General features: G+C 43.7%; 1 protein-coding gene and 1 non-coding gene across 2 annotated transcripts in view; both read right to left on the reverse strand.

Annotated features, from left to right (window-relative positions):
* LOC127584570 (tyrosine-protein phosphatase non-receptor type 13-like) overlaps positions 1-25,170 on the reverse strand; it is a 307,142-nt gene that overhangs the window by 170,122 nt on the left and 111,850 nt on the right. Inside the window, exons 9-15 of the mRNA XM_052041344.1 lie at positions 20,952-21,117; positions 19,744-19,818; positions 16,080-16,254; positions 12,869-13,019; positions 6,108-6,246; positions 3,482-3,634; positions 2,414-2,599 (exon numbers count right to left, since the gene is read on the reverse strand). Of these exons, the coding sequence (XP_051897304.1) occupies positions 2,414-2,599; positions 3,482-3,634; positions 6,108-6,246; positions 12,869-13,019; positions 16,080-16,254; positions 19,744-19,818; positions 20,952-21,117 (1,045 nt within the window). The remainder of the gene's footprint in view (positions 1-2,413; positions 2,600-3,481; positions 3,635-6,107; positions 6,247-12,868; positions 13,020-16,079; positions 16,255-19,743; positions 19,819-20,951; positions 21,118-25,170) is intronic.
* On the reverse strand, positions 10,362-10,434 carry trnaf-gaa (transfer RNA phenylalanine (anticodon GAA)). The gene has a single exon. It is a non-coding gene; the product is annotated as a tRNA-Phe (tRNA).

Here is a 25,170-nt window from a genome sequence, read left to right on the forward strand (position 1 = left end):
GAGCACTGTGTGCAGTTCTGGTCACCACATTACAGGAAAGATGTGATTGCTCTGAGAGGAGCAGAGGAGACTTACAAGGATGTTGTCACACTGGAAAATAACAGCTCCGAAGAAAGATTGGATAGGCTGGGCTGATTTCTTTGAAACAGAGGAAGTTGAGGGGAGACTTAACTGAGGTGTACAACTTACGAGGGGCCCAGAGAAAGTAAACAGAATGGACTCATTTCCCTAAGCAGAGCAATCAAACACAAGGGGCATTGATCTGGTAAATTGATAATTTGGTTTATTACTGTCACATGTACCGAGGTACAGTGAACTTTGTTATGCATGCCATTCATAGAGAAGATTTCATTACAACTGTGCACTGAGGTGGTACAAGGAAAAGCAATACCAGAATGCAGAAGAAAGTGTTACAGTTATAGAGAAAGTAGGTGGTAGAAGGATTATAGGGGAGATGAGAAAAATGTGTTCACCCAGACACCGGTCTGGACCAGTGCCAAGAGGATGGTAGAGGAGGTGGGATTAGACAGCAGCTCCTGTTCAAACGACGTGGACTCATTAAACTGATTAGCCTCCTGAGTCATAGTCTTCTGTATTTCTATGATTTCAGGTAAGTAGGTTCCTGGTGGGTGGGGCAGAGGGGAGGTGGGGAACGAAAGTGTGGGTGCTTCTTGCCCCCCCAGGAAATTCTGGGCCATTACCTTAAACTGCAGAAGAAAAACACTATGGAATGAAATCAAAAACACTGCAGATGCTGGAAACCTAAAATAAAACAACATGCTGGAAACATTGAACAGGTCTGCAGAGAGAGAAAGAGAGAGAGAGAGAGACAGAGACAGAGACAGACAGAGAGAGAGTGATAGAGAGAGAGAGACAGAGAGAGAGAGAGACAGAGACACACACAGAGAGATAGAGAGTGAGAGAGACAGAGAGAGAGAGAGACAGAAACAGAGAGAGAGACACAGAGAGAGACAGAGACAGAGAGAGAGACAGAGAGAGAGAGAGACAGAGAGAGAGCGAGACAGAGAGACAGAGACAGAGAGAGAGACACAGAGGGAGAGAGAGAGTTAACGTTTCAGTTCTGAGACTCATTATCAGAGATCATTGTGGATGTTGGAAAACAGCAGCAGCTGGAGGAGCTCATCAGAAATTGTTGAACTCATATTTCAAGCACTAGGTGTTGTAATATGGCTATTTGGAAAATGAGGCCACATTCCTCATCCCGACTATCCCTGGATTACAGAGGGGTTAATAGAATTGGCCAGCATTGCTGCTTGTCATCACCGTCCTAGTGTGACGCAGCATCTCTAGGACAGGAAGAAGAAGTGAGTGAAGTCGCTATTACGAAGGAGAAGGTGCTTTTGAAGCTGAAAGGTCTGAAGGTGGCTACGTCACCTGGACCAGATGGACTACACCCCAGGGTTTGGAAAGGAGGTAGCTGAAGAGATTTTGGAGGCATTAGTAGTGATCTTTCAAGAATCACTAGAGTGATGAATAGTTCCAGAGGAGTGGAAAATCACTCCACTCCTTAAGAAGGGAGGGAGGCAAAAGACAGGAAATTATAGGCCAGTTAGGCTGACTTCAGTGGCTGGGAAGATTTTAGAGTTCATTATTAAGGCTGAGGTTTTGCGTAGTTGGAAGCTCATGATAAAATAGGCCAAAGTCAGTATCGTTTCCTTAAGGAGAGATCTTGCCTGACAAATCTGTTGGAATTCCTTGAGGAAGTAACAAGCAGGGTGGACAAATGAGAGTCAATGGATGTTGTTTACTTGGATTTTCAGAAGGCCTTTAACAAGGCGCCGCACATGAGGCTGCTAAACAAGATAGAAGCCCATGGTATTACAGGAAAGGTACTAGTATGGATAGAAGATTGGCTGACTGGCAGAAGGCAAAGAGTGGGAATAAGGGGGGCCTTTTCTGGTTCGCTGCCGGTCACTAGTGGTGTTCCACAGGGGTTGGTCTTGGGTCTGCTACTTTTCACGTTATATGTTAATGATCTGGATGACAGAATTGAGGGCTTTGTGGCCAAGTTTCCAACAGTGGGAGAGTTTAGGACCAGAGGGCACAGCCTCTGAATAAAAGGATGTCCCTCTAGAACAGAGATGAGGAGGAATTTCTTTAGCTAGAGGGGGGTGAATCTGTGGAATTCATTGCCACAGACGGCTGTGGAGGCCAAGTCATTGGATATATTTAAAGCAGAGGTTGATAGGTTCTTGATTAGTAAGGGCGTCAAAAGTTACAGGGAGAAGGCAGGAGAATGGGGTTGAGAGGGAAAAATAAATCAGCCATGATCAAATAGCGGAGCAGACTCGATGGGCCGAACAGCCTAATTCTGCTCCTATCCCTTATGGTTTTATGGAAAGTGTGGAAGTTAACGTTTGAGATAAGATCCTGAGTAAGAGACACGACCTACACTGAAGGTGATACGCTCCATTTCCCGCCACTGGAACCGTAAGCTGGCAATTCTCGTGTTGTTCTTCACTTCATAAACAATGATCCCTTTGGCACAGATCCCCAGCACTATGTCTTCTCCCGCAACTTTCTTCTCCCGTGCCACTCGGTGGAAGAGGACGCCGTACTCTGGGAGCTGCTGAGTGACCTGCAGTGTGTTGTAAACCCATTGACAATTAGCCTTCCATTCCAACATGCCTTCACATCCTCAGTGTGGTCCATGGAACCTCACACAATCCCTATTAACTGAGTGCAGTCACAATCATCGCATTGAAGAATGCAGGAGATAATTTGGGCAGAGGACAAGTCTGCAATCAGCAATGAATTGCCTGATAATCTAGTTCCTGCTGCTGGTTATGGATGGACCATTCTCAGCCAAGGCACTGAATACTCTGGTCTTAATACATTGTGGTGGCAGCATGTGCTGGTATTTCAAAGGACTAACATCTCTAGAAGGCTGGAACTCAACTGTGAGTAGTAACTGCACGCATGTCCCCATTATGCTGCTTCGAGACACAAGAGGTGATTTTCCCATTATAACCTCCTTTACTTATCAGAGTCTAGCTCTGGTAACCCTTTGTGTTCCTGCTTCTCTCCCTCCAGCAGCCGTCTCCACCTTCACCCTCCCCTCCTCCCACCTCTCTTCATTTTTGTTCTCCATCTATCATCCACCTGTCACTGTCTCCCAACTTCCACCCCCCTCCCCTATCTGGCACCACCTGCCCGTCATCTTTCGCCCCTACACAGTCCATCAATCACCTTGGGCTCCTGTCTAACCACACCCCTCTCTTCTTTGTATTGGCCATCTCCACTCTCAGTCCTGATGCAGGGTTTCGACCCGAAACATCAACAATTCCTTTCTCCCTGACCGACTTCCTCCAGCAGATTGTTTGTTACTCAATATGTTGCTCAGTCCCTTAGTATTATGGGATCATTTTAGATGGTTTGAGCTTCTCTTTAAATAAGCAAGGTAACATATGACCTTAAACTTAATTGTCAACAATATCTTCCAGTTATATGTGCATTGTACCTTCAGATACTCCATCTCAGCCTCTTCTTCAGACAGGTCAAAGTAAGTGGAGTGAAGCCGTGGTAGTTCCTCTTTTACACAAGTCAAAGCCATCTTTTCCAACACACTTGGAGGAACGTAGTGCTCTACTCGGTAATAGTTCTTGCCATGCACCTTTTTGAATAGAACACAGTTACTATTATTAGCTCAGACAGTACATCCCTGAACACCACTTGAACAAAAACACTGAGGACTAGTTATGCCATTTCTTGGAGATTCCCACAGAGCTACAATGGAAGACCAAGAGGCCACCACCACCTGTTGGAGTCTCTAGCAGCCATCTCTAATTCCAAACCTCAATTCTTTCTAAAAGTTGGCTCAGCCTCGAGTCCCAACAAATCCTATGCCCACCTTCTACTGCCACAGAATTGTAGAGACCCAGGACCCCTTTATAGTTTGCTCATCTGCTTATCATTACCCAGTTTCCTGGGTTGGAGAGTATGCAATACACGAGAATGGGTTGTGATACATCCTGTGGCCAAACTAGCTGCTGGTACTAAGTGCCAAGCCCAAGCCCAAGCATAACGTGGACCTGTCAGTAGACTTTACCCCAATTTAATCACAGACTATGGACCATGGGATATTTTATAAGACATGAAGTATACCTATGGTCAGGAATTCTGCAAGACCAGCTTGTGCAATGTGGTGTATAAGCAATGAATCTCAGATGAATCCACTCCAGTATGGAAACTTGAACAAAATCCTACTGAACAGCATTAAGAAACCATACCACAGCCGAAAGCACTGATTAATCCAAACCATTCGAGGAACAGATGGTAAAGTTATATGATAATTGATTTGTCCTGAATGCTCCAATAGTTTCTGTGTGGAATACAATTAGGAATAACTGTATTAAACTGAGCCAGGAGACATCAGGTTGGACATTCAAGGTTTGCTCGGACTTTCATCTTGAAAGCTTTACAGCTGTTATTGTTTGAAAGTAGAGTAGCTGGGAAGGGGTGGAATAATGCCATGAGTTGTAACTTCATGCTTCAGTGAGTCAACAGTTCTCTGGGAGTGACACTAGGATGGCAAGAAAGAAGGGTGTCACTCTTTCGGAGACCCTCATGCACCACAAGGAAATTTATATGCAAGACCAAATAAGCACTGGCTGACCTCCTTGGGTTAAAGAAGCATGTGAGTCATTGTGGAACTGTGCTGAGATCTCATTGTTCTGTGTCTGTTACAATCCCCAAGCTCATGGGGAGGAGTGTAAGAGTTTTCCATCTGTTATATGCATTGCTTAAGTTCACACTTGCCCTTGAGAAGATGCTGGTGGGTCCTCTGGACTGGCCACAGAGAGACAGTGGGTTTCCCACAATGTCCCTAGGGATGGATTTGGACCCACCGACAATGAAGAGGCGATCAAGTTGAGTTCCCGCACGACCTGGGCAGGGAGACCTGGGACGGTGCCCTTCCACCACACCTACTGTTCTGTCCTTCTGGGTGGCAGAGGTCAGGGTTTTGGGAGAGCTTGTTGAAGAAGATCTAAGAGGCATTTAGACAGACACTTGAATTGGAAAGCATAGAAGGATATGGTCCCAATGCAGGCAAATGGGATTAGTGTAGGTGGGCAAAAGGGTCACCATGGACATACTGGACTGAAGGGCTCATTTCTGTGCTTTCCAACTCCAGGACTCTAAGCTTAGATGAATTGCTGCACTGTGTCCTGTGGACAGTACTCAATACATCCAAAAAGATCCTGCTCCCTTTCATGAATGGTGGTGGAAGCTCCATTACTCTGCACAGGTCCTCCCCAGGTTACGAACGCCTGACTTTTTGTACAGCCTGTGCGTATGGATGAGCGTTTGGGAGACCAGAGCAACGGACTCGCCGGCTGCTGTGAGGCTGCAGGCATCTTCGGCCGTGTGGGAACTCAGATTGCAGCCGCATTTCCAATTTGCGAACTGTTGGAATTACAAACAGTTCACAGGAATGGAATCCTGCCGTAACCTGGGGATGACCTGCATACCACCTGGCCAATATTTATAGGCAGTACTGAGTGTGGCGCTGTTTCTGGACAGTACCCTTTCCTTTTATCAACCTGTAGAAAAAACAAAGTCGGGGGAATATCATTAATCAGGGCAGAACAAAGAGCAGCCAAAATGAGCATCAATAAGATACCAGTCATAGTCATACAGCAGAGAAACAGGCCCTTCAGCCCAACTGGTCCATGCCGACCAAGACACCCATCCAAGCTAGTCCCATTTGCCTGCGTTTGGCCCATACAGTAACCCTCTAAACCTTTCCTGTCCATGTACCTGTCCAAGTGCCTTTTCTTTGTTCATATCTCAAGATCAGGGCATCACTGGCAAGACCGGCATTTATTCCATCCCTTTATTGCCCTTGAACTGAATGGTTTGCTTGGCCATTCAGAATCAATCACGTTGGTGGGCCTGGAGTCACATATAGTCAGACCAGGTAAGGATGGCAGATTTTCTCCCCGGAAGGACACTGATGAACCAGATGGGCTTTCTGACAATTTTGTGGGTAGCTGCACCAACATGGGTTGAGTTCAGGAGGTCACAACATGTTGCGCACTGGTTAAAGATGATTAACACTGTTTTGTTGCTTGCCACCTACTCACCTCTGGAATGTACTCTCCAAACTCTGCTTGGAGAGCCAGCGAGCCCAACAACAGGGCTGTCTCATCGCCGCAGTACAAACGCTCTTCCAGAATGTCTTTCCTCAGTTGCAGATAATACTGATGTCTGGTCAGCCTGTGCCTAGAGAGCAAATAGATATTAACACCTTGAGTTACATTATAACAGTCAAGTTTATGAATGAGAAATTCCTGCTGTGAACACCTAGCTAGATGCCAGCCTTGGTTCAGGTGGTCACACATCTCAGTTTCTGAGATTCAACCTCAGTATCAAGGACTGAAGACAAAATCCAGGCTGCTATCTCAGGGGGTGCTGCAAGAGGTGCCTCTTTTCATTGATATGCCCTCAAAGAAAGATACATGTCACTCTTTCAAGAAAATGCAGGGATCTTCGAGATATCCCAGTGAATATTTATCCCTCAATCAATATCATTAAAATTTCCAGTTAATTATCTATTTTTGTATAATTTCTAGTTAATTATATATTTTTCTATCATTAAATTACTATTTATGGGACCTTGCAGAGTAGAGATTGGCTGATGAGTTTCCAATGTGGCGGTAGTGACCACCCAGGCCCATCCACGTTCTCCACCCCCGGTGCCAACAACTACAAAAGGAAGCATGTCAATCCAGAGCAAAAACACCCTGAGGCTGTGAAAGACATCTCTCCTTGTTAGCTCAAATTCCAATTGTCCAAAACAGATGCAGGTGCTTTCCAAGTGTCGATGCAGATCGAGGAAACTAATTCCACACACATAGCCTATAAGCTGTATTTAGATATCTCTATTTAAGATATCTTAATTAGTCACATGTACATTGAAACACACAGCGAAATGCTTCTTTTTTTTTGCATAGAGTGTCCTGGAGGCAGCCCGCAAGAGTCGCCACACTTCTGGCACCAACATAGCATGCCCACAACTCCTAACCCGTATGTCTTTGGAATGTGGGAGGAAACTGGAGCACCCGGAGGAAACCCATGCACCCTGTGTGTTACACTTACAGCTTCAAACCAACTCGTTAGAGTGTAACAATGTTCATTCTATACAAATGATTTATCTGGCTTGAGTCACCTTTGAGATCACCCCAACCACGTTCCACACACGAGAACTCCCCTGTATGCTTCACTGGACAGTGTTCTCAAACAGGAATCCCAGCTGATTTTACCAATTTCACTATGATCTGTGAACACACGGTACTTCAGCTGTCTAAAATTAACAATTCAATATATTGAAATATAATTTGTGTGATTTTTTTAAATGCCCATCATGCCCCAAGCGTTCTTGATTTAGGAGCAGGCTCCCTGGAGAGAGCGCCCAGTACAAGACAACAGCAAAATCAGAACCATCCTCAGCTGCTCCAGCATCCACACCATCCCACTTGCTTCCAGTCGGGAACTAAATGGAGGAAATACTGGAAATATTTAGCCCGTCAAGCAGCATCTGTGGAAAGAGAAACAGAGTTAATGTTAACTGTGTTTCTCTTTCCACAGATGCTGCCTGACCAGTTGATGTTTCCAGTATTTCCTGTTCTTGTTTCTGATTGGAAGCTTGTTCCTTCCTTTGAGGAAGGTCTTGCTTCCTTTCTGGCCTTTGAGAGTTTAACTTCTTTCTTAAACTATTCATGATAGGACTTAGATACTTCTGGCATGACCAGCATTATTGCTAGTTGTTCTTGACCTGACTGATTAGTTGATCAGTGAAAAGTCAACCACATTGGACTTGGACTCAAACACAGGCCAAGTGAGGTAAGGATAGTAGACTTCCTTCCCTGAATGATATTGAAATCTTTCTAAAGAAACTCAGCAGGTCAGGCAGCATCTATGGAGGGAAACGGACAGTCGACGTTTCGGGTCGAGACTCTTTGTCTAGCCCAGGACTGAACTCCTCTCTGGATCAAAAATGCAACCCCAACTGAAGGGTCTCGACCCAAAACATCGACTGTCCATTCCCCTCCACAGATGCTGCCTGACCTGCTGAGTTACTCCAGCTTTTTGTGTGTTGCGCCAGATCCCAGCATCTGAACTCTTGTGCCTCTGTGTTAAAATCTCTCCGGTTCACCGATCACAAACCGGTAGTTTCATGCTCACAATTATTTCCTTAATTCCAGACTCATTTAATGACTGAATTTGACTTTTCCAAGTTTCCACAGAGGGATCAAACCCATGACCCCAGATCAATGGAGTGCCCCAGATTCTAGGCCAGGATTTGAAGTCATCTGCAGATCAGTAGTGCAACCCCGAGGATTCTAGCCCACGATATGAACTCATTTCTAGATCAATCGTGTGACCCCAGGATTCTCAGCAGCTCCTATTATCCTGAGCTTGCTCACAAGTGGTTTCTGAAGCTCTTTGAATTCAAAGGCTACTTTTGAAACTCTAGCATTCCATCAGAGTGCCTTTTATTATAATCAACTGAACAGAGCAATCTCATCTGTCTGGGCTTCACAGTCAGTAAGGTAAAAAAAACCATTGTGACACACAGCCAGGCAGAAAGCTGTGCTGTGCCTGAATAGGAATGTTGCTCTCAATTATCTTCCAGTTCAGATATTGACCCTGTTTAGGAGGCTGTAAAAGAACCCATAGCTCCATGTTAAAAAGAGCAGCAGAATTCTCCTAATAATCTGACCAAAATCTATCCCTTCACTATCACTAAAAATGTGACTGCTGATTGATTTTGCTGCTGAGTTGGGCTTGTGACTACTTTTCACGCAAGAATCGTTTGCATTTTGCAAGGGTCTTCAACGTACATCCCAGGCCCTGCACAGAGCTACAAGGGAAAGGATTTATATGTAGTGCCATTCATGACCTGAGGACGAAACAGAGAGCTTAACACCCGTTGCAGTACTTCTGAAGTCTGTCCATTGTTGTCATGCAGGAGGTGCAGCAGCCAAGCTGTGCACAGCAAGCTCCCACAAAAATCCATTGGGATAGTGCTGAGATAATCTGCATTTTTGCAATTACACTTAAAGATAAGTGAACAAAATAGGGAGATATAGTAAAGGGTGACCAAAAGTTTGGCATATAAGTGAATTTTACAGAAATGGGAGGGGGCTGAGTGAGTCCATGCTAAATTCGAGAAATTGTTGGGCTGCAAGATGAGGGGAGAAACCAAATGTGGGCACAATGAAAGTGTGACTGTGTGCTTCAACAGCCAGTGGGTCGCCATGGCGATGGCTGCAGGAAGTGGAACACAATTTGGCCGTTCCACTGTTCAAGAAGATATCAAAGAGTCAGCCCAGGGTGGAGCAGAATGCCAGGACTAGTGCAGCCTATAACAGGTGCTCACAAAGGGATTGAGCTGGGTCACGAGGGTAGGCCACAGGAGTCAAAGACAACTGCTTTTGCAAATGCTTAGACTGTAATTCATCTGGGGTAGGCCAGACAAGCAGAATAACTGTAGCTAGCTGAGGATGTGTGAGGTTCCATATAAATGTAATTTATTCTACTTCAGCCTGTTTTTTCCCCAACTCTTATGTGCTTCCCATCTGTTTAATAACACTGCCAGCTACCATGAGAAAGGGTGGGTGAGATTACAAACCCATTTTAGATTGTGGCAGTGTGCCTTATCCAATGCAAGGCTTCCTTGGGCTATCCCACCACACTCTGTATGGACACAGCAACCAAAGATCTTAATGTGAAAATGAATAAGAAGCAGGACAAGTATAGACTCAATTGAACCTGGAAGATCACTTAGCAGCCAGGAAGTAGTTCCCCCTTTGGCAATGGTGAAACAGACTGAATTATGGATCTTGGGATTCTGGACACTCACTCTTGTTATTCCCAGATTCCTTTGGAACTGGTACTATTTCTAATCGATCTTCCCTTGGCTAGTATTCACATTTCATTTAAGTAATACTGAGACTGGGCCAGAAGGCCATCAGCATTCTCTGTTATTTAATAAAAAGAGCTGTGACCCTTGAGATGTGCAGTGGGTAAAGCATACACACAGAAAGATTTTTTTATTAGTACATCGAAACACACAGTGAAATGCATCTTTGCATAGAGTGTTCTGGGGGGGGCAGCCCGCAAGTGTCGCCATGCTTCCGGCGCCAATATAGTATGCCCACAACTTCCTAACCTTTGGAATGCGGGAGGAAACCGGAGCACCCGGAGGAAACCCATGCAGACACGGGGAGAACGTACAAACTCCTTACAGACAGCGGCCGGAATTGAACCCGGGTCGCTGGCTCAGTAATAGCATTACGCTAAACGCTACACTACCGTGCCTGCAAATAAAAAACTGCCGAAACCCAGGATTGAACCAGGGACCTTTAGATCTTCAGTCTAACGCTCTCCCAACTGAGCTATTACGGCTCCACTGAGAATTGAGAGTTGACCGATGTTTTACCACAATGAAAATAGTACGGGAGAGTGTGGAAATGCTGAATGGTCATCTAATGATCCCATAATGAGCACTAGACTGCTGCAGCTCAGCACCTTAGGCAGGAGCAGCCAGGCTTTATCATCATGGACTCCAACATGAAGACTCAGTGGGACCACAATCTAATCTTAAATTATGTGACTGCCCAGATGAAGTTTCAAGGAGCTTATCAAGGCTTTAGTTGGAAATAGACCACAGAGACAGAGAATGCATTGATGCAGAGAAAATGGATGCATCGTTGAGTAGATTGGGTCTACGCTCTCTGATGTTTATAACATTGATTGTATCGATCTTATGAGGTTCTGAGGGGATGACAGGGTAGATGTTGCGAGGATGTTTCCAATGGTGGGACCATTTAGAGTTAGAGTGTGAAGTGTCAAGATAAGAGTTCAGTTCCTTTAGACTGAGATGAGGAGAAATTCTTCTCCCAGTCTTTGGAATCCTCTACCGCAGAGAACAGAGTCAAAGTATACACTCAAGGGGGAGAAGGGCAGATTTTTGGGTTAGAAGGGAATCAGTGGTTATGGGGATCAGGCAGAAAAGTGGAGGAGGTGAAGATCAGATCAGCCATGATCTTCTGAATGGCGTAGCAGGAACAAGGGACTGAATGGCCTATTTCTAGCTTCTATTTCTTGTATTCTTATTATCACCGAGAACATACTTGGTTTTGACAGAGGTAGGCCTTGTTCTCCGGAGCTGGCTCCATCATTTAAATAATTGAATGTGCCTTCAAATGAACCAAAATTCTACTTTTAATGCCAGCGGGTCACATTCTTCAAGGTTCGGGGAACCCAACAGGTGAAGGGAGGTGAGACAGCTCTAGGACTATTGGGTTGATGCCCTTCCAGCACAGCTTGTGGTTGGAGGAGCAGCTATGATCTGCCCATCTTCCCTATAGCACATCCCTCTATTTCTTTATCACCATTAGTTAAGCCATCTCTGCCCTTACATGGATGGGTGTGAATCAACACTGTTTGTATGGAATCAGCATAAAAACTAACCTAACTCCACATCATTCTCTCTTCCATGGATTTAGATCAGTATTTAATACCCACTGCAAACATATGTGAGTGATTTCACTAATTTTGGATAGGAAACAGATGGGTAGAGTCTTTGCCTACTTAAGCTTCAAAACCTTTGAATTCCAATTGAATAATTTAATGGTATTGCCAGTGGTCCCTGCTCTCCCATGGACTGACTGGATGAACTTCAGCTGACAGCATCTACTCAGAAGTGTCATCAAACGCAGCTGGCTGAGTTGCTGCAGTGTCCCCGGGTTTATTGATCAGCTCCAAGTATTCGGACTGAACTTTTTACACCATTTAATCTCCTTGCTGCTTCTTAAAACCAACTGCAGAGGATCAATTTTACCACCTCACTTCCCACCACAGATTCTTTCCCCTCGGAATCTCGCCTCCCATTGGAATTTCCATCTTTCACTTTTCCATATCATGTAGGAGGAGCCATTTCGGCCCATGTGAGTCTATGTCATTTTACGAAGCAATCCCATTCCACCACTTTGAAGGCAGCACAGTAATACAGCTGGTAGAGCCACTGCCTCACAGCTCCAGTGACCTGGGTTTAATGCTGCTGGGTGTTGTCTGTGTGGAATTTGCACGCATTCCCTGTGACTACGTGGGGTTCCTCCAGGTGCTCCAGTTTCCTCCCACATCCCAAAAATGTACAGGTTAGAAGGCTAATCGGCCACTGTTAATTGCCCCTAGTGCGTAGTTGAGTGGTAGATTATTGGGGGGTGGGGCGCATAGTTGATGAGTATGTAGCAGCAATAAAATGGGATTAATGTAGGATTAGTGAAAATGGGTGCCTGACGGTTGGCAAGGATTTGGTGGGGCGCAGGGCCTGTTTCTGTGTTGTATCATTCCATGACTCCCTTGTAATTTGTTCTCCCTACATTCCCATCAGTTTTCCCCAGATTCTAAACTCACCGTCAAACTAGGGACAATTTACAGTGGTCAATTAACCTCTCAGTATGTCTTTGGGATGTGGGAGGAAACCAGAGCATCTAGGGAAAACCAAGGCAGTCACAGGGAGAACGTGCAAACTCCTCACAGGTGGCACCCGAGGTCAGGATTGAACCTGATCGCTGGAGCTGTGAGGCAGCAGCTTTACCACCTGCACTACCGTGCCCCCCTGTAGGAACGACGGAACAGCGGGGAACACAGAAATCAACAGCGATACAATTTTGTAAAATCCCCCTAACTTTTATTCTCCTTGCACAAGATGGCAAAAGGACTACGTTGATAGTGAATGTTAGTGTCTGGGCCAATGTTTGCAATCAATGAATGACCGTGAGGCAGACGTGCAGAGACCCGACTGTTAGTGATTGAATGTTTGCTCATTACTCACTGAATTATACTGAAGTTCTCGACAAAGTACTTGATCCTTAGGAATAATATAAAGTTGACAATTGCTGTTTTTCTCCTGGGTTGATCCTTCCAACCATTTGGTGCTACCTTGTGTAGCTTGATAAAAGGGTCAAGAAAGAAAAATTCCTTCTCTGTAACACAAACAGGACAAGGTCTCACAGATTAGAACCAAGCGACTGAGAATAAGAGAACTGTATTATCTGTAATTAGGAGGCTTTAGTAAAATCCAGATTGCAGACTCCCATTATAATCCTCAAATACGATAATTATTTCAGATGTTTAAGATATACATAAAACTAGTAGATAGAATAAGAGAGGGAGAGGTTCATAAGCTTACCAGTTAAAGGGAGATCAGACAGACTGAGCAAATGAAGATAACAAACCCAGTCTCTCCAATCTCTCCTCATAAGTGAAATGCTCCATCCCTGGCAACATCCCGACGAACCTCCTCTGCACCCTCTCCAGTGCAATCACATTCTTCCTATAGTTTGGTGACCAGAACTGCACACAGTACTCCATCTGTGGCCCAGCAAATGTTCTCCAATCAGTTTTGTGTTGGCCTGACTCCTTTGACTTCATTTATTTCCTCTCAGCTTAAAGATTCTTGGTTTATATCTTGAGCACACAATCTAAAACTACAATCCAGACACTGCTGTCCAGTTGCAGGTGCTGTTGTTATTTGAATGAGGGGTTCACCTAAGGTCCTGGCTTTGTTTCAGTGGTGTCAGGGAGGGGGTGGGGGAATACTGATTAGCATTAAAGAAACTAGAGCACCATCCAAAGATAATCTTGAAAGAATCCACACTTGACCCAAGCTAACAAAAAACAAATCATTTGCCTCAATGTGCTCTGTTGGATCTTGCATACTCAAAATGGTTATTGGGTCAAGATTTCTGTCACTACATTTTAAAGTTATTAACTTCAGGAGAATGAGATGCCTTAAAATCAAATGACAAGGTTCCATGTCCCAAAGGCTTTGCTCTGTTGTGCCAATGTTGTATAGATAAATCCACCAGAAATTGGGAAACCATCATAAAAGGTCATGGAATTTCAAGCAGTTACACTTAGAGCAGATCAAGTTAGAAGATCAGAGCACTGAAGGGTCAGAATATGAACAAAAAGGGCAGAGGTGCGATGTCTCCCGGCGATTCTCATATTGCACTTACACTTTGCTCTGTGCTGGTAACACATTTGTGTGTGTGTGTGCGCTTACGTTTGTTTGCATGTGCCTGTGTGTGCGCGCGCTTGTTAGCATGTGCCCATGAGTTCAAGCATGTATCCGCGTCTGTCTGAGCATGTATCTGTGTGCTTGTGCACATATGCATGTGTATATGTGTACATGTTTATACTGTATGTCTGCGTGTGTGTGTGTGTGCATGCACGTGTATAAATAAACCCCACTGAATGACTTCCATTACCTTTGGACCTTCATCATTTTCAGCCCAGTTCCAAACATTCCTGACTGACCCTACACCCACACTTCTAATTAGGACAAAATAATCGAAGGCAGGTTTCCATGATGCCATCTGGAGAGGATGGCGGTCCATCTGTGCAATCTTGCTTTCCCCAGACGTCCCCTGCCACCCATGAAATTTAATTTTCCGACTGGAATCATGCCAAGCTTCAGAAAAACTGCCAAGCTTTAGAATGTTGTTAAGAAGTGCTACAAAAAGCCTGGCTGAGGAAGGTCTCTGCCAAGACATTTTAACTTTTAATATGATCACGGGTAACAGCTGTTCACCAGGAAGAGTAAAGACGTTCACTTAATTTATCCCCACGATGTTAACTTGGGAGGAGGGGGTGATAGTTCCACTTGCCTATTGTTCCACCTCCTGCCACTCGTCACGCTGTCTATCCTGTGAGGATGAGAGCTGGATATTAAACCTTCATTTACTTTTACAAATTGAATCATTTGATCATACTGCAAAAGTCCACAATTTCAGCCACATGGCATTTACAAAACAGATGTTTTTATCTTGCTGTTAATTGAAGAAATAATTAAAAAAAGAGTACAGCTCCCTCATGATTACATGAATACACTGTCAAAATCCAGACTAAATTGCCCTTCTCTGCGATTTATCTGATATATGTTTTGACGTATAAACTAAATCAGAGCTCATTAGATTGTACGTAGAACATAGAACAGTACAGCACAGGAACAGGCCCTTTGGCCCATGATATTATGCCGAACTAATTAAACTAATGACACTTAATCCCTTCTGTCTGCATATGGTCCATATCCCTCCATTCCCTGCATAATAATGGGCCTATCTAAGAGCCCCTTAAACACCTCTATCATATCTGTCTCCACTACCATCCCTGGCAGCGCATTACAGGCACCCACCACTCTCTGTGCAAATAACCGGTTCCACACATCTCCTTTGAATTTACCCCCTCTCACCTTAAATGCATGCCCTCTAGTATTAGACATTTCAACCCTGGGAAAAAGATACTGGCTGTCTACTTTAGCTATGACTACGTGTGCCTGTGGGTTGCAGCGGCATCACTAATATTGACTGTTGTCAGTCCCAGTCCTCAGTGTCTAGTAGGTCAATGAATACTGAATTCTGAATGCACATTAGTTCCACCAATGCATCATCAGACTTAAAAGAAAAATATTGTTGAATTGTAAGATCCTACAGCGATGAAGGAGGTCATTTAATCCATTGTGTCTGTACTTGGTTGGGCTTGGTCCACACCTCCAGTTTTGTCCATGCCCTCTTCCTCAAATCATTAGTTTTACATAAAAACTACCGCATGATAGCCCAATTTCTGGGCAATTTCCTTTATTCTATTGAACCTCTTCCAAACCTGCAGAGATCAAGGACAGCTTGGGGATGGGTGCTGGTAGAGGAAGGGGCTGTGGAGAGTGTTTTGAATCCATTGGAATGCACTCAACTGCAAATTTGGTAGGAATCCACAAGAATGCCCAGGATTTAGGCTGGGTCAGAGAACAGCTGGGTTCAGACAGGGGGATGTTTTCTGGACCCACCACCAAAATTAAGCTTTCAACTTTTATTCTCTGCAAAGGATTCAACCTCCAAGTTTCCAGCTTAACTCCAGAACTTTGGAAAATATGATTTACAAAGATTGTTAAATCAAACAATAGCAGATGAATTGTCCATTTAAACAACAGCAATGCTTCAGAACCAACTAAAAAAATGATGCAAAGACAGCTTTGAAAAACTTACCTTTCAAGTAAGCAAGGCCAAAGTAGAAATGCTCCACAAGGTTGGTATAAGCAACAACCATGTCAAATACGTCACTGCTCCTTGACTTCACATCACATTTGACTTGTAAACATTGTCCATTTGGCATGATAACAGTAAGCTCTCGCTGAGACAAATGCACCTTCCCTTTCTTGCTCTGCAAAGAAGAAGCTCTATTACTTGATCACATCCAGTCACCACAAGGCAGAGTGCAGTGAATCACAGAACATTTAGCTTGTCAAGTGTGAGCCAAACCATACTGCTTGAAATCTTTAGTGTTCGTTTAAAAAATTACTCCATTTCTTCATAAACCAAGTTAGCAATCCAGATTCAGAGGAGATTTACAAAACCCAATTTTAACTTTATCCACCAAGTGACAAGAAAGCAGGATCATATTGGACACCTCATTTACATGACCCTAATTTTAAAGTCCATTGTGTGTAAAATGACTTGGGAGATAAATCAGGTCTTAAACTAGAACATACTACAGTCTAGCCAGTGGTATTTAAATCATCGCTACAGATTCAGATTATCATGTGTGGAGAAAGAATTTTCCAGTTTCACCATTAATTTTAAGCATGTTTATCTTAAATATGTACAGAAAACATACAAGCATAATTACTAGGAACAGGAGAAGGCCATTTGGCCCCTCAGGTCTGTTGTGCTATTTAGTAGGATCATGGCTGAGCTGATTGTAACCTCAACTCTGTATTCTCGTCCACCCCAGTAACCCTTTACCCACTTTCACTTCAATTACCATTTACCTTTGCCTTAATAATATTCAAAAATTCTGCTTCCACTGCTTTTTGAGAAAAGGTGTTCCAAAGACTCACTCTGAGAGAAAAAAAAGTCACCTCCTTTTTCTTAAATGCACAAGTCTTCAGTTTGAAACAGTGACCCCTTAGTTCTAGATTCCCCTACAAGGGGAAACATTCCCTTCACATCTACCCTGTCAAATCCCCTTAGGATCTTGTATATTCCAGTCATTCCCTCGTTTGCTTCTAAGCTCCAGTGGAAACAAGTCAAGCCTGTCCAACCTTTTCTGATATGAGACAACCCATCACTTCCAGTCGAGTAAACCTTCTCTGAACTGCTTTTAACACATTAACATCCTTTCTGAAACAAGAAGCCAATGCTGTACACAATATTTAATATCTGGTCTCACCGATGCCCAGTTTCACTGAAGCATAACCTCCTCCTGTATTCTTTCCCCTAGCAATAAACAATAATTAGATTAGAGGATTAGAGGGCATGTGCTATCAGGAGAGGCTGGACAAACTTGGGCTCTTTTCTCTGGAGCGGCGGAGGCTGAGGGGTGATCTGTTGAAAGTGTATAAAATTATGAGGAGCATAGATAGGGTGGACAAGCAATATCTTTTTCCCATTATTGAGCAATCCAATACCAGAGGGCATGCATTTAAGGTGAGAGGGGGTAGGTTCAGAACAGACGTCAGGGGTACGTTTTTTACTGAGAGGGTGGTGGATGCCTGGAATGCGTTGCCTGATAGGGTGGTGGAGGCAAATTCATTGGGGGCTTTTAAGAGGGGCTTGGATGGGCACATGAATGAGAGGAAAATCGAGGGATATGGGCATTCTGTAGGTAGGAGGGAATAGCAGTCGGCACAACATTGTGGGCCGAAGGGCCTGTTCTGTGCTGTACTGTTCTATGTTCTAATAACATTATGTTGGCTTTCCAAATTACTTACTATATTACTGCATATTAGCCTTCTGGTGAAATATGTGCTCCTCGTTACAGCAGTGCCTATTGTTGGGAATAATCTACCAGAATTTGTCTATCATCGTGACAAGGTTTCATCTCAAGTTATCACCAGTAACGCACTCCAGTCCCAGGCACTGAAGTGGCAGCCTAGATTAGGTGCTTGTCATGGACTGGGAGATTGAACCCACATCTTCTGGCTCATAACTGAGGCTATCAGCTAATTGGAAAAATGAAACTGCACCCCAGAGACAAGAAAATATTGAACTCCGGCCAAAATTTTGGACCTACATCAAGAATGGTCCTTCAACATCCAGTGGGGAATCCTCGGTTTTTCCGACAAAGTGGATAACTGCACATTTATCCATGTTAAATTGAACGGCGGAGCAGGCTCTAAGGGCTGAGTGATGTACCACTGCACTTATTTTCTACACTTCTATGAAATCCATTCTATTATCTTCAATGAAATGAGTTTCAAAGGCAGATTTCTGGAGTCTAACATGACAGTTTAGCATGCTCAGTATTACTGAGTAGGGAGGAATTTCTAGATTATTTAATCTTGAGATTGGATGCCCACAGAAGAATAGACATCCATTTCTCCAGAAGGGAGGTCCCTCGCCATGGAATGTGAGCAGTAAGCCTGCAAAATGACCCACTCTTGAAACGAAACAAACTTACCAATGAACCTGTGGGGGAGAAGTCACTTTATGGAGTGCAACATAACTGCCTCATTTTGAAAGAACCCACAATGTTAATGTTTACATGGGACTGAGGCACCTTTTCTGCAATGGTTTTTAACAGATTTTCAATAAGGAGTTTATCTAGGCAATGGGTTAAATTAAAGAGAAAGGGATATCTCGAAGCAGAACTTTGTTGTTTAATGTATATTCCCTTTTTTGTATTAAACTATACATCCCTGTGAGGACCCTCAGTTAGATAGTGAGTGCCTGTGTGTTCTGGTATGACCAGCAGTTCATGATATTTTAAGATCCCGAGGCTGTATCATAATGACCTGCTATGTGGGAGGCAAGGAGATACCTCCCAAAAGCATGCAAACCATCACTGAGGGATGTGCCCAAAAGGTGGGAAAAGAGTGGGTAGATCTTAAGTACCTGTGAGACTATGAACCTGACGGTGGCAATAGGCCATCCTGTTTCACATCTCTTTCCTCAACGTCACTGGAGAATCACAAGGGATGTGAGTCAGGCTGATAACTCACTATTAGTCACACAAATCAAAAATATGTCACACATTTTTCATTCATCAGATGGTCACAGCCCATTCAGAGATACTTGGGATGAAAAGACTCTTGAAAGGACCTCATCCGATAAAGATTCTTGATCTCTCAATCTACCTCGCCATGGCCTTTGCATTTTATTTGTCTCCCTGCACTGCACTTTCTCTGTAACTATATTTTGCATTCTGTTTGTTTTCCTTCTGTACTACCTCAATGTACATATGTAAGGAATGATCTGTCTGGATGGCACGCAAACAAAAGCTTTTCACCGTCTCTCAGTACATGTGACAATAATAAACCAACTATCAAAATGTTTTCCAAAACAATCTCAAACTCCGAAGAAATGGAAGTATGACTATGTCCTAATATTCTTTCCAGCAAATTGACATGAACGATAGGAATATTAGCATTAATCGCAAATATTAATGCCCTCTTCAATCTTCTCAGCTATGTGGGTCATTTACTTTCCAACCCACGTCTACCCAATGCCAAGGTCTCAGTGAATGGTGACCGCAGGAGACTTGCAAAATGGGGCCACAAGCTGCTCTGCAGACTGTGGGATTCAGAGCTGTGATGGGGGAATTGCTCGTGTCAACATGTGATACCAAGCCGCTACTTCACTGTGCTGCATTCATGTCAATGAACGTAATTTATTAGAGTTAAATGGTCACACGGGTTACTAGATTCCTCACCACAATGGAGCCAGGCAGGTCCAATGGCATCGCGGGGTCCCCGGCCATCCGAATGAACTCTGGTCCCAAATATCGCTGATGGAGAGAACAGGAAACAGAATCATAAAGTCATCTCGCACACAATGAGGCCTTTCATCCCATCCTAACAGTGCTATCTCTTCAAAAGAGTTGAGACACAGGAAGCTGCAGATGCTGGCAATCTGGAGCAACATACAAAGGGTGTGTTCTGGAGGAGTTCAGCGAGTCAGGCAGCATCGATCAAGGGAAATGGATAATTGACATTTCGGGCCGAGACCCTTCGTCAGGACTGATGAGAGTCCAGATGAAGGGTTTCGACCTGAGACTGTCCACTTCCCTCCATAGGTGCTGCTTGTTCCTCCAGCGCCTTTTGTGTGTTTCTTCAAAAGAATTAGCAGGCCAGGCAGCATCCATGGAGAAAAGCAGGGGGGTCAACATTTCGGGTCAGGACCCTTCAGAAGAAGAAGGGTCCAGAAGAAGGGTCCTGACCTGAAACGTTGTCTGCCTGCTTTTCTCCACGGATGCTGCCTGGCCTGCTGAGTTCCTCCAGCATCATCGTGTTTTTCATCTAGATTCCAGCATCTGCAGTCCTTTGTTTCTCTAATCCCACTCCCTGCTTTTTCCCTATATTCCTGCAATTAATTCAATTAAATATCACATACCCTTTTGAGAATTGGCAATGAATCTCCTTTCAGGTGGTATATTCCAGATCTGGACTTATTAACATTTAACCCTTCACAGCCATCAAGTCAATACACAGTACTTGCACTATGACATCCTCTCCCAGATTGTGTTAGGGTCTCAGTCATGGATTCAAAAGTAGCAGTGCTAGGAGCCAAAGATCAGAAAAGTCGAACAAGTGGCAGGTGAACAACATTTCTCTCAGCCCTGGCAACCACCTGAACACAAGAAAATAGGGGCAGGAGTCAGCCACCAGGCCACTCAAGCCTGCCCTACAATTCATTATGATCATGTCTGCTCTGCCCAGGCCTTAACTCCTTTTCTGTACCAGTTCCCCATAGCCCTCAATTCCCTGATATTTCAAAAATGTATCTACCTCTGCCTTAAATACTTCCAACGATCTCGCCTACACAATCTTCTGGAATTCTAGAGATACACGGACATGAAAAGGCATGACAGGTGTGGCTTATTCTGCTCAATACTCCACAGAAAGCAGAATGGGACCCTACCTTTCCCCTTTGGTGCAACAAACAGGGCACTGACGCAGCTCTCTGCGGTGAGCTCTTTTCCTTGTTCGGGAATGCAGCCTGGTAATATGAGCCTCCACTCAGTAAGTAGTCCCGTTCACTCTCCAACTGGATCCCGCTGGAGTTGGTACTTAATGTACTTAAGGACCTTCACATGAGAAATAGCAAGTTACTCCCAATGCATTCAACAGCATCAACTTACAGTTACTTAGTGCTGGCTCCAGAGAGCCCAGATTAATCATTTCATCCCACAAGCTTTAAATATACCAAATAATATCACTGACACTCATTCTGCTGGAATAGGGTTGGCAAGTGGACATGCAGATTTAAGATGTTAGCAAAAGAGCCAGAAGGGAGATGAGGACTTTCTTTTCTATACAGAGTTGCTCTAAACTGGAATTTCAATACTTGGAAAGGTGATGGAAGCAATCTTCATATGGGACTTTAAAAAGAAATGTCAGGACTAGGGGACTAGAGCGGGGGTGAGACTAGTCGGTTTACTCTTTCAACGAGCCTTCATAGGTGTGATGTGGGTTAATTGGCATCAAAGCTCATTCAAGCGTTTTGGAGACTTTTGCGACGGCCACTGACTTCTGATTGTCACAGGAAAGCTCTCGCAACACCTTCAGACAAGGCTCAGGAGCCCGTAACTGGAAGAACCACCTCAGACTAAAGTTTCTCAACAAAGTCCAGATACAGGTAGACACAGTGTGTCTTTCTAGTTGGTACACAGTGGTGCGAGTTACATGCCATTGAACAGATCACAAAATAATAAAGGTGACATTTTTTCTTTAAACAAGTGTTATCATAATGGCATTCTTCAATAATTCTAAGTATTATGGCACAGGGAACAGTCATCATTGTTAAATCATGTACTATGCAGAGGGAGCAGCATCTTTATTTTCCACGCATTCATTACAGAGCGTTAATGACAATAGGATTATAGTAGAAGCTATACGTCAGGTCCTAGTGAAGTCTAGAAGGTCAGAAGTATAAAAAGTGCACTCAATTCAGTCACTCCTCTGAAGACTATTCCACTTCTTGGAACTCACTCCATTACCATGGTTGAGTCTTAGTTCCCTAAAATCTGAAGTAACTTTTTACTGGTCCAAATTCTTGATAGTTTGACGAAGTATAGTTTTGGCACATTGGTGCAGCATTTAGTGCTACAGCCTCACAGCTCCAGCAGCCTGACCTCCGGTGATGTCTCTGTGGACTTGAGCATTTTCCCCGTGACCGCATGGGTTTCCCCCAGGTGCCCTTGTTTCCTCCCACATCACAAAGTCATGCTGGTTGGTGAGTTAATTGGCTCCTGTAAATTGCCCCCAATATGGGTGAGTTTGCAGGAAAATCATGTGGGAGTTGATGGGCATATGTGGGAGAAGAGTTACAGAGTAATAAAGGGGGGAATGAGACTGATGAGATTGCTCTGAGACACAACATTGAGCTGAAGGGCTGAATGGCCTTCAATGCCATAAGAGAATATATGAAAAATAAACAAAGAATCACATGAATGGTTGTAGCTTATTGGAAGAAGGGCATTTGGCGGGTTGAGTCCATTCTGGCCCTCTGTAACCATAGCAATCCAGCTTGTTCCACTCCCCCGCACTTACCCCATAGCCTGGAAACTTCTTTCTGTTCAGACACATATCCATTATGTTTCTGAATGCTGCAATGGAATCTACACCTCCCGCTGGCAGTGCATTCCAGACCCAAACCACCCACCGTGTAAATATAATGTCTCTTTGCTTCTTTCGCTAATCACTTTCAATCGTTGTCCCCCAGTTCCTGACTCTGCCATTGGAATTATTTCCCTCCATCTGCTCTGTCTGTACCTTTCATAATTTGAAATACTCTTTTAGATCTCCTCGCAACCTCCTCTTCTCTAAGGAACAACCCCTGTTACTCAGTCAACCATATATCTAAAGGGACTTTAGTAAACTGCTGAAATTGCTTCAGTAAATCCCTTCTGCACCCTCTCCAAAGTCTTCACATCTTTCCTAAAGTTTGACACCCAGAGTACACATAATACTTTTCATCCTTCCTCAGCCAGAGTATAGGAAAACCCTAATAGTAAATCACAATTCACTACTAACTGTGAAATCTGCACTGGTGTTACTATACACATATCCATGCTTATATGAATAAAAACAGAGATATCTCAGAAAGAAGAAATGGTGATTTGTCACTGTTATGTACCTTGAAGATAAGACTATTTGATTAATTTATTTTCAATTCAAAAATTGGCTCTTTAAAAATCCACATAATGCAACGCAGGATTATCAATTGCTTGTTGTGATTTAAAAGTCTTGCATTTATATGTTAACTTTGATGCTAGCCCAAAGTGCTTTCCAACCAGTGACATGATTTTGTGACATGTAGTCACCTTTGGATTGCATGGAATGCATATTACGCATGCAGTTCTGTGCTAATAAACAAATGTTGGTTGGGCAAAAAGTTGTTCAGAACACCTGGAATAATTCAAAAGAAAAATACCACAGAGTATGCATATTGAAAATAAAGAGAGATGTCGGAAGCAATCAGAAGCTGAGGCATCAGTTGTAGAGTGAGAAATGCAGTTACCATTTCAGGTCATGAGTAAACTCAATGAACTGACCTCAAGTCTGTTTCTTTCTATAAAGAGGCTACCTGCCATGCTGGTTATATCCAGCATTATCTATTTTATTTCCACATTAACCCTACTTCCTTGTGACACAAAAGGTCATATCATCCTGTTAAGTTTACGTTGGCCCACCTCCCCACTAATTTTCCCTGTATCCTATTCTCCCCACATTCCCATCAACTTCTGCCAGATTCTGTCACTCATCGACACACTAGGGACAATTTACAGTGGCCAATTCGCCTACCAACACTCACGTCTTTGGAATGTGGGAGGAAACCAGAGCACCCAGAGGAAACCCAGACAGTCAAAGCGAGAATATGTAAACTCCACTCAGACAGAACCCAGATCGCTGGAGCTGAGGCAGCAGGTCTACCTGCTGAGCCACTGTTCCATCGTTAAAATAATCCATGGTATCTTTTACAGACAGCTGATGGTTTAACATTTCATCTAGCTCATTCAACAGTGCAACATTCCATGCTGGTGCACTGGGAGAGAAAGCCTAGTCTATGTGTTCAGATTTCCAGAGCCTTCTGACTGCATGCTACGTCTGAAATAAGAAGAGGTGAGGTCATTATGTTACATTAGTAATACATTTACAAGGTGCTTCAGTAAATTAGAACATATTAACTAAGAAGTCCAAGAGTTGAGGTTTAAATGTGGATTACTAAAATTCACTGGGAGAGTTAATTTCTATTTAATTTCTAATTTCTATTAATTGTTTTATCTCTGCAGTCTAAAATCGTGATGACAAAAATTCTACTTTATTAACATCTTAGATGAAATACGATAAGGGGTGTCATCAAACAAAATTTGACACTGAAACCAGATGAAATATTCGGACAGTTGACCAAATGGGGATCAAATGGGGGTGGGGAGATTTCAGGAGGGAATTCCAGAATTCAGTGGCTGGACTCCAGACGACAACAGCTGTCAATGATGCAGGGATAGAAATCAGGATTGTTCAAGAGACCAAAGCTGAAAAATCAGAGGCCACATTCCTTCTCACACAGTGGACCAGACGAGGAGATGACAGCATCCCTAGCCATTAATTCCTGTTAAGTCAGTCAAGGGTCTGAAATAGCAATGGAATATCAATGCCAGCTGCTTTTTTATCAACTCACTTTAAGTTACATACTGAGAAAATCCAGCTTGGCAAATCAGGAGCTGTAAACTCCTCCACAAGAACTCGAGGAGAGGAGGATTTTGGTTTGATGATTCACTGTACCTCGGTACAAGTGACAATAATAAACCAATACTAATACCAATACTGACTGCACACAGCAGGAGGTGAAAACAAGATGTTATGTGAATCATGAAACATAACATGGGACATGGGTTGGGCATCAATTCATGTTTGTGCTTCTACAAAGGTGTTACCCTTCATACAGAACCTGGCACTTGAATCACCTGTCATTCTGATATTCCAGCTACATCAAGAAGCTCATTTTAAGGTAAAGATGGCAAGCTTATCGCAAAAGACAATGGGCTGGAACTTGCTGGAAAATAACTAGTCATAGCCCAAAAATATCAAATTAGAACAATTACTTCTCCATCACCCCAATTCCACAGCTCCACTTA

Source organism: Pristis pectinata, chromosome 30, assembly GCF_009764475.1.
Source record: "Pristis pectinata isolate sPriPec2 chromosome 30, sPriPec2.1.pri, whole genome shotgun sequence".
In the NCBI taxonomy this organism is placed as follows: domain Eukaryota; kingdom Metazoa; phylum Chordata; class Chondrichthyes; order Rhinopristiformes; family Pristidae; genus Pristis; species Pristis pectinata.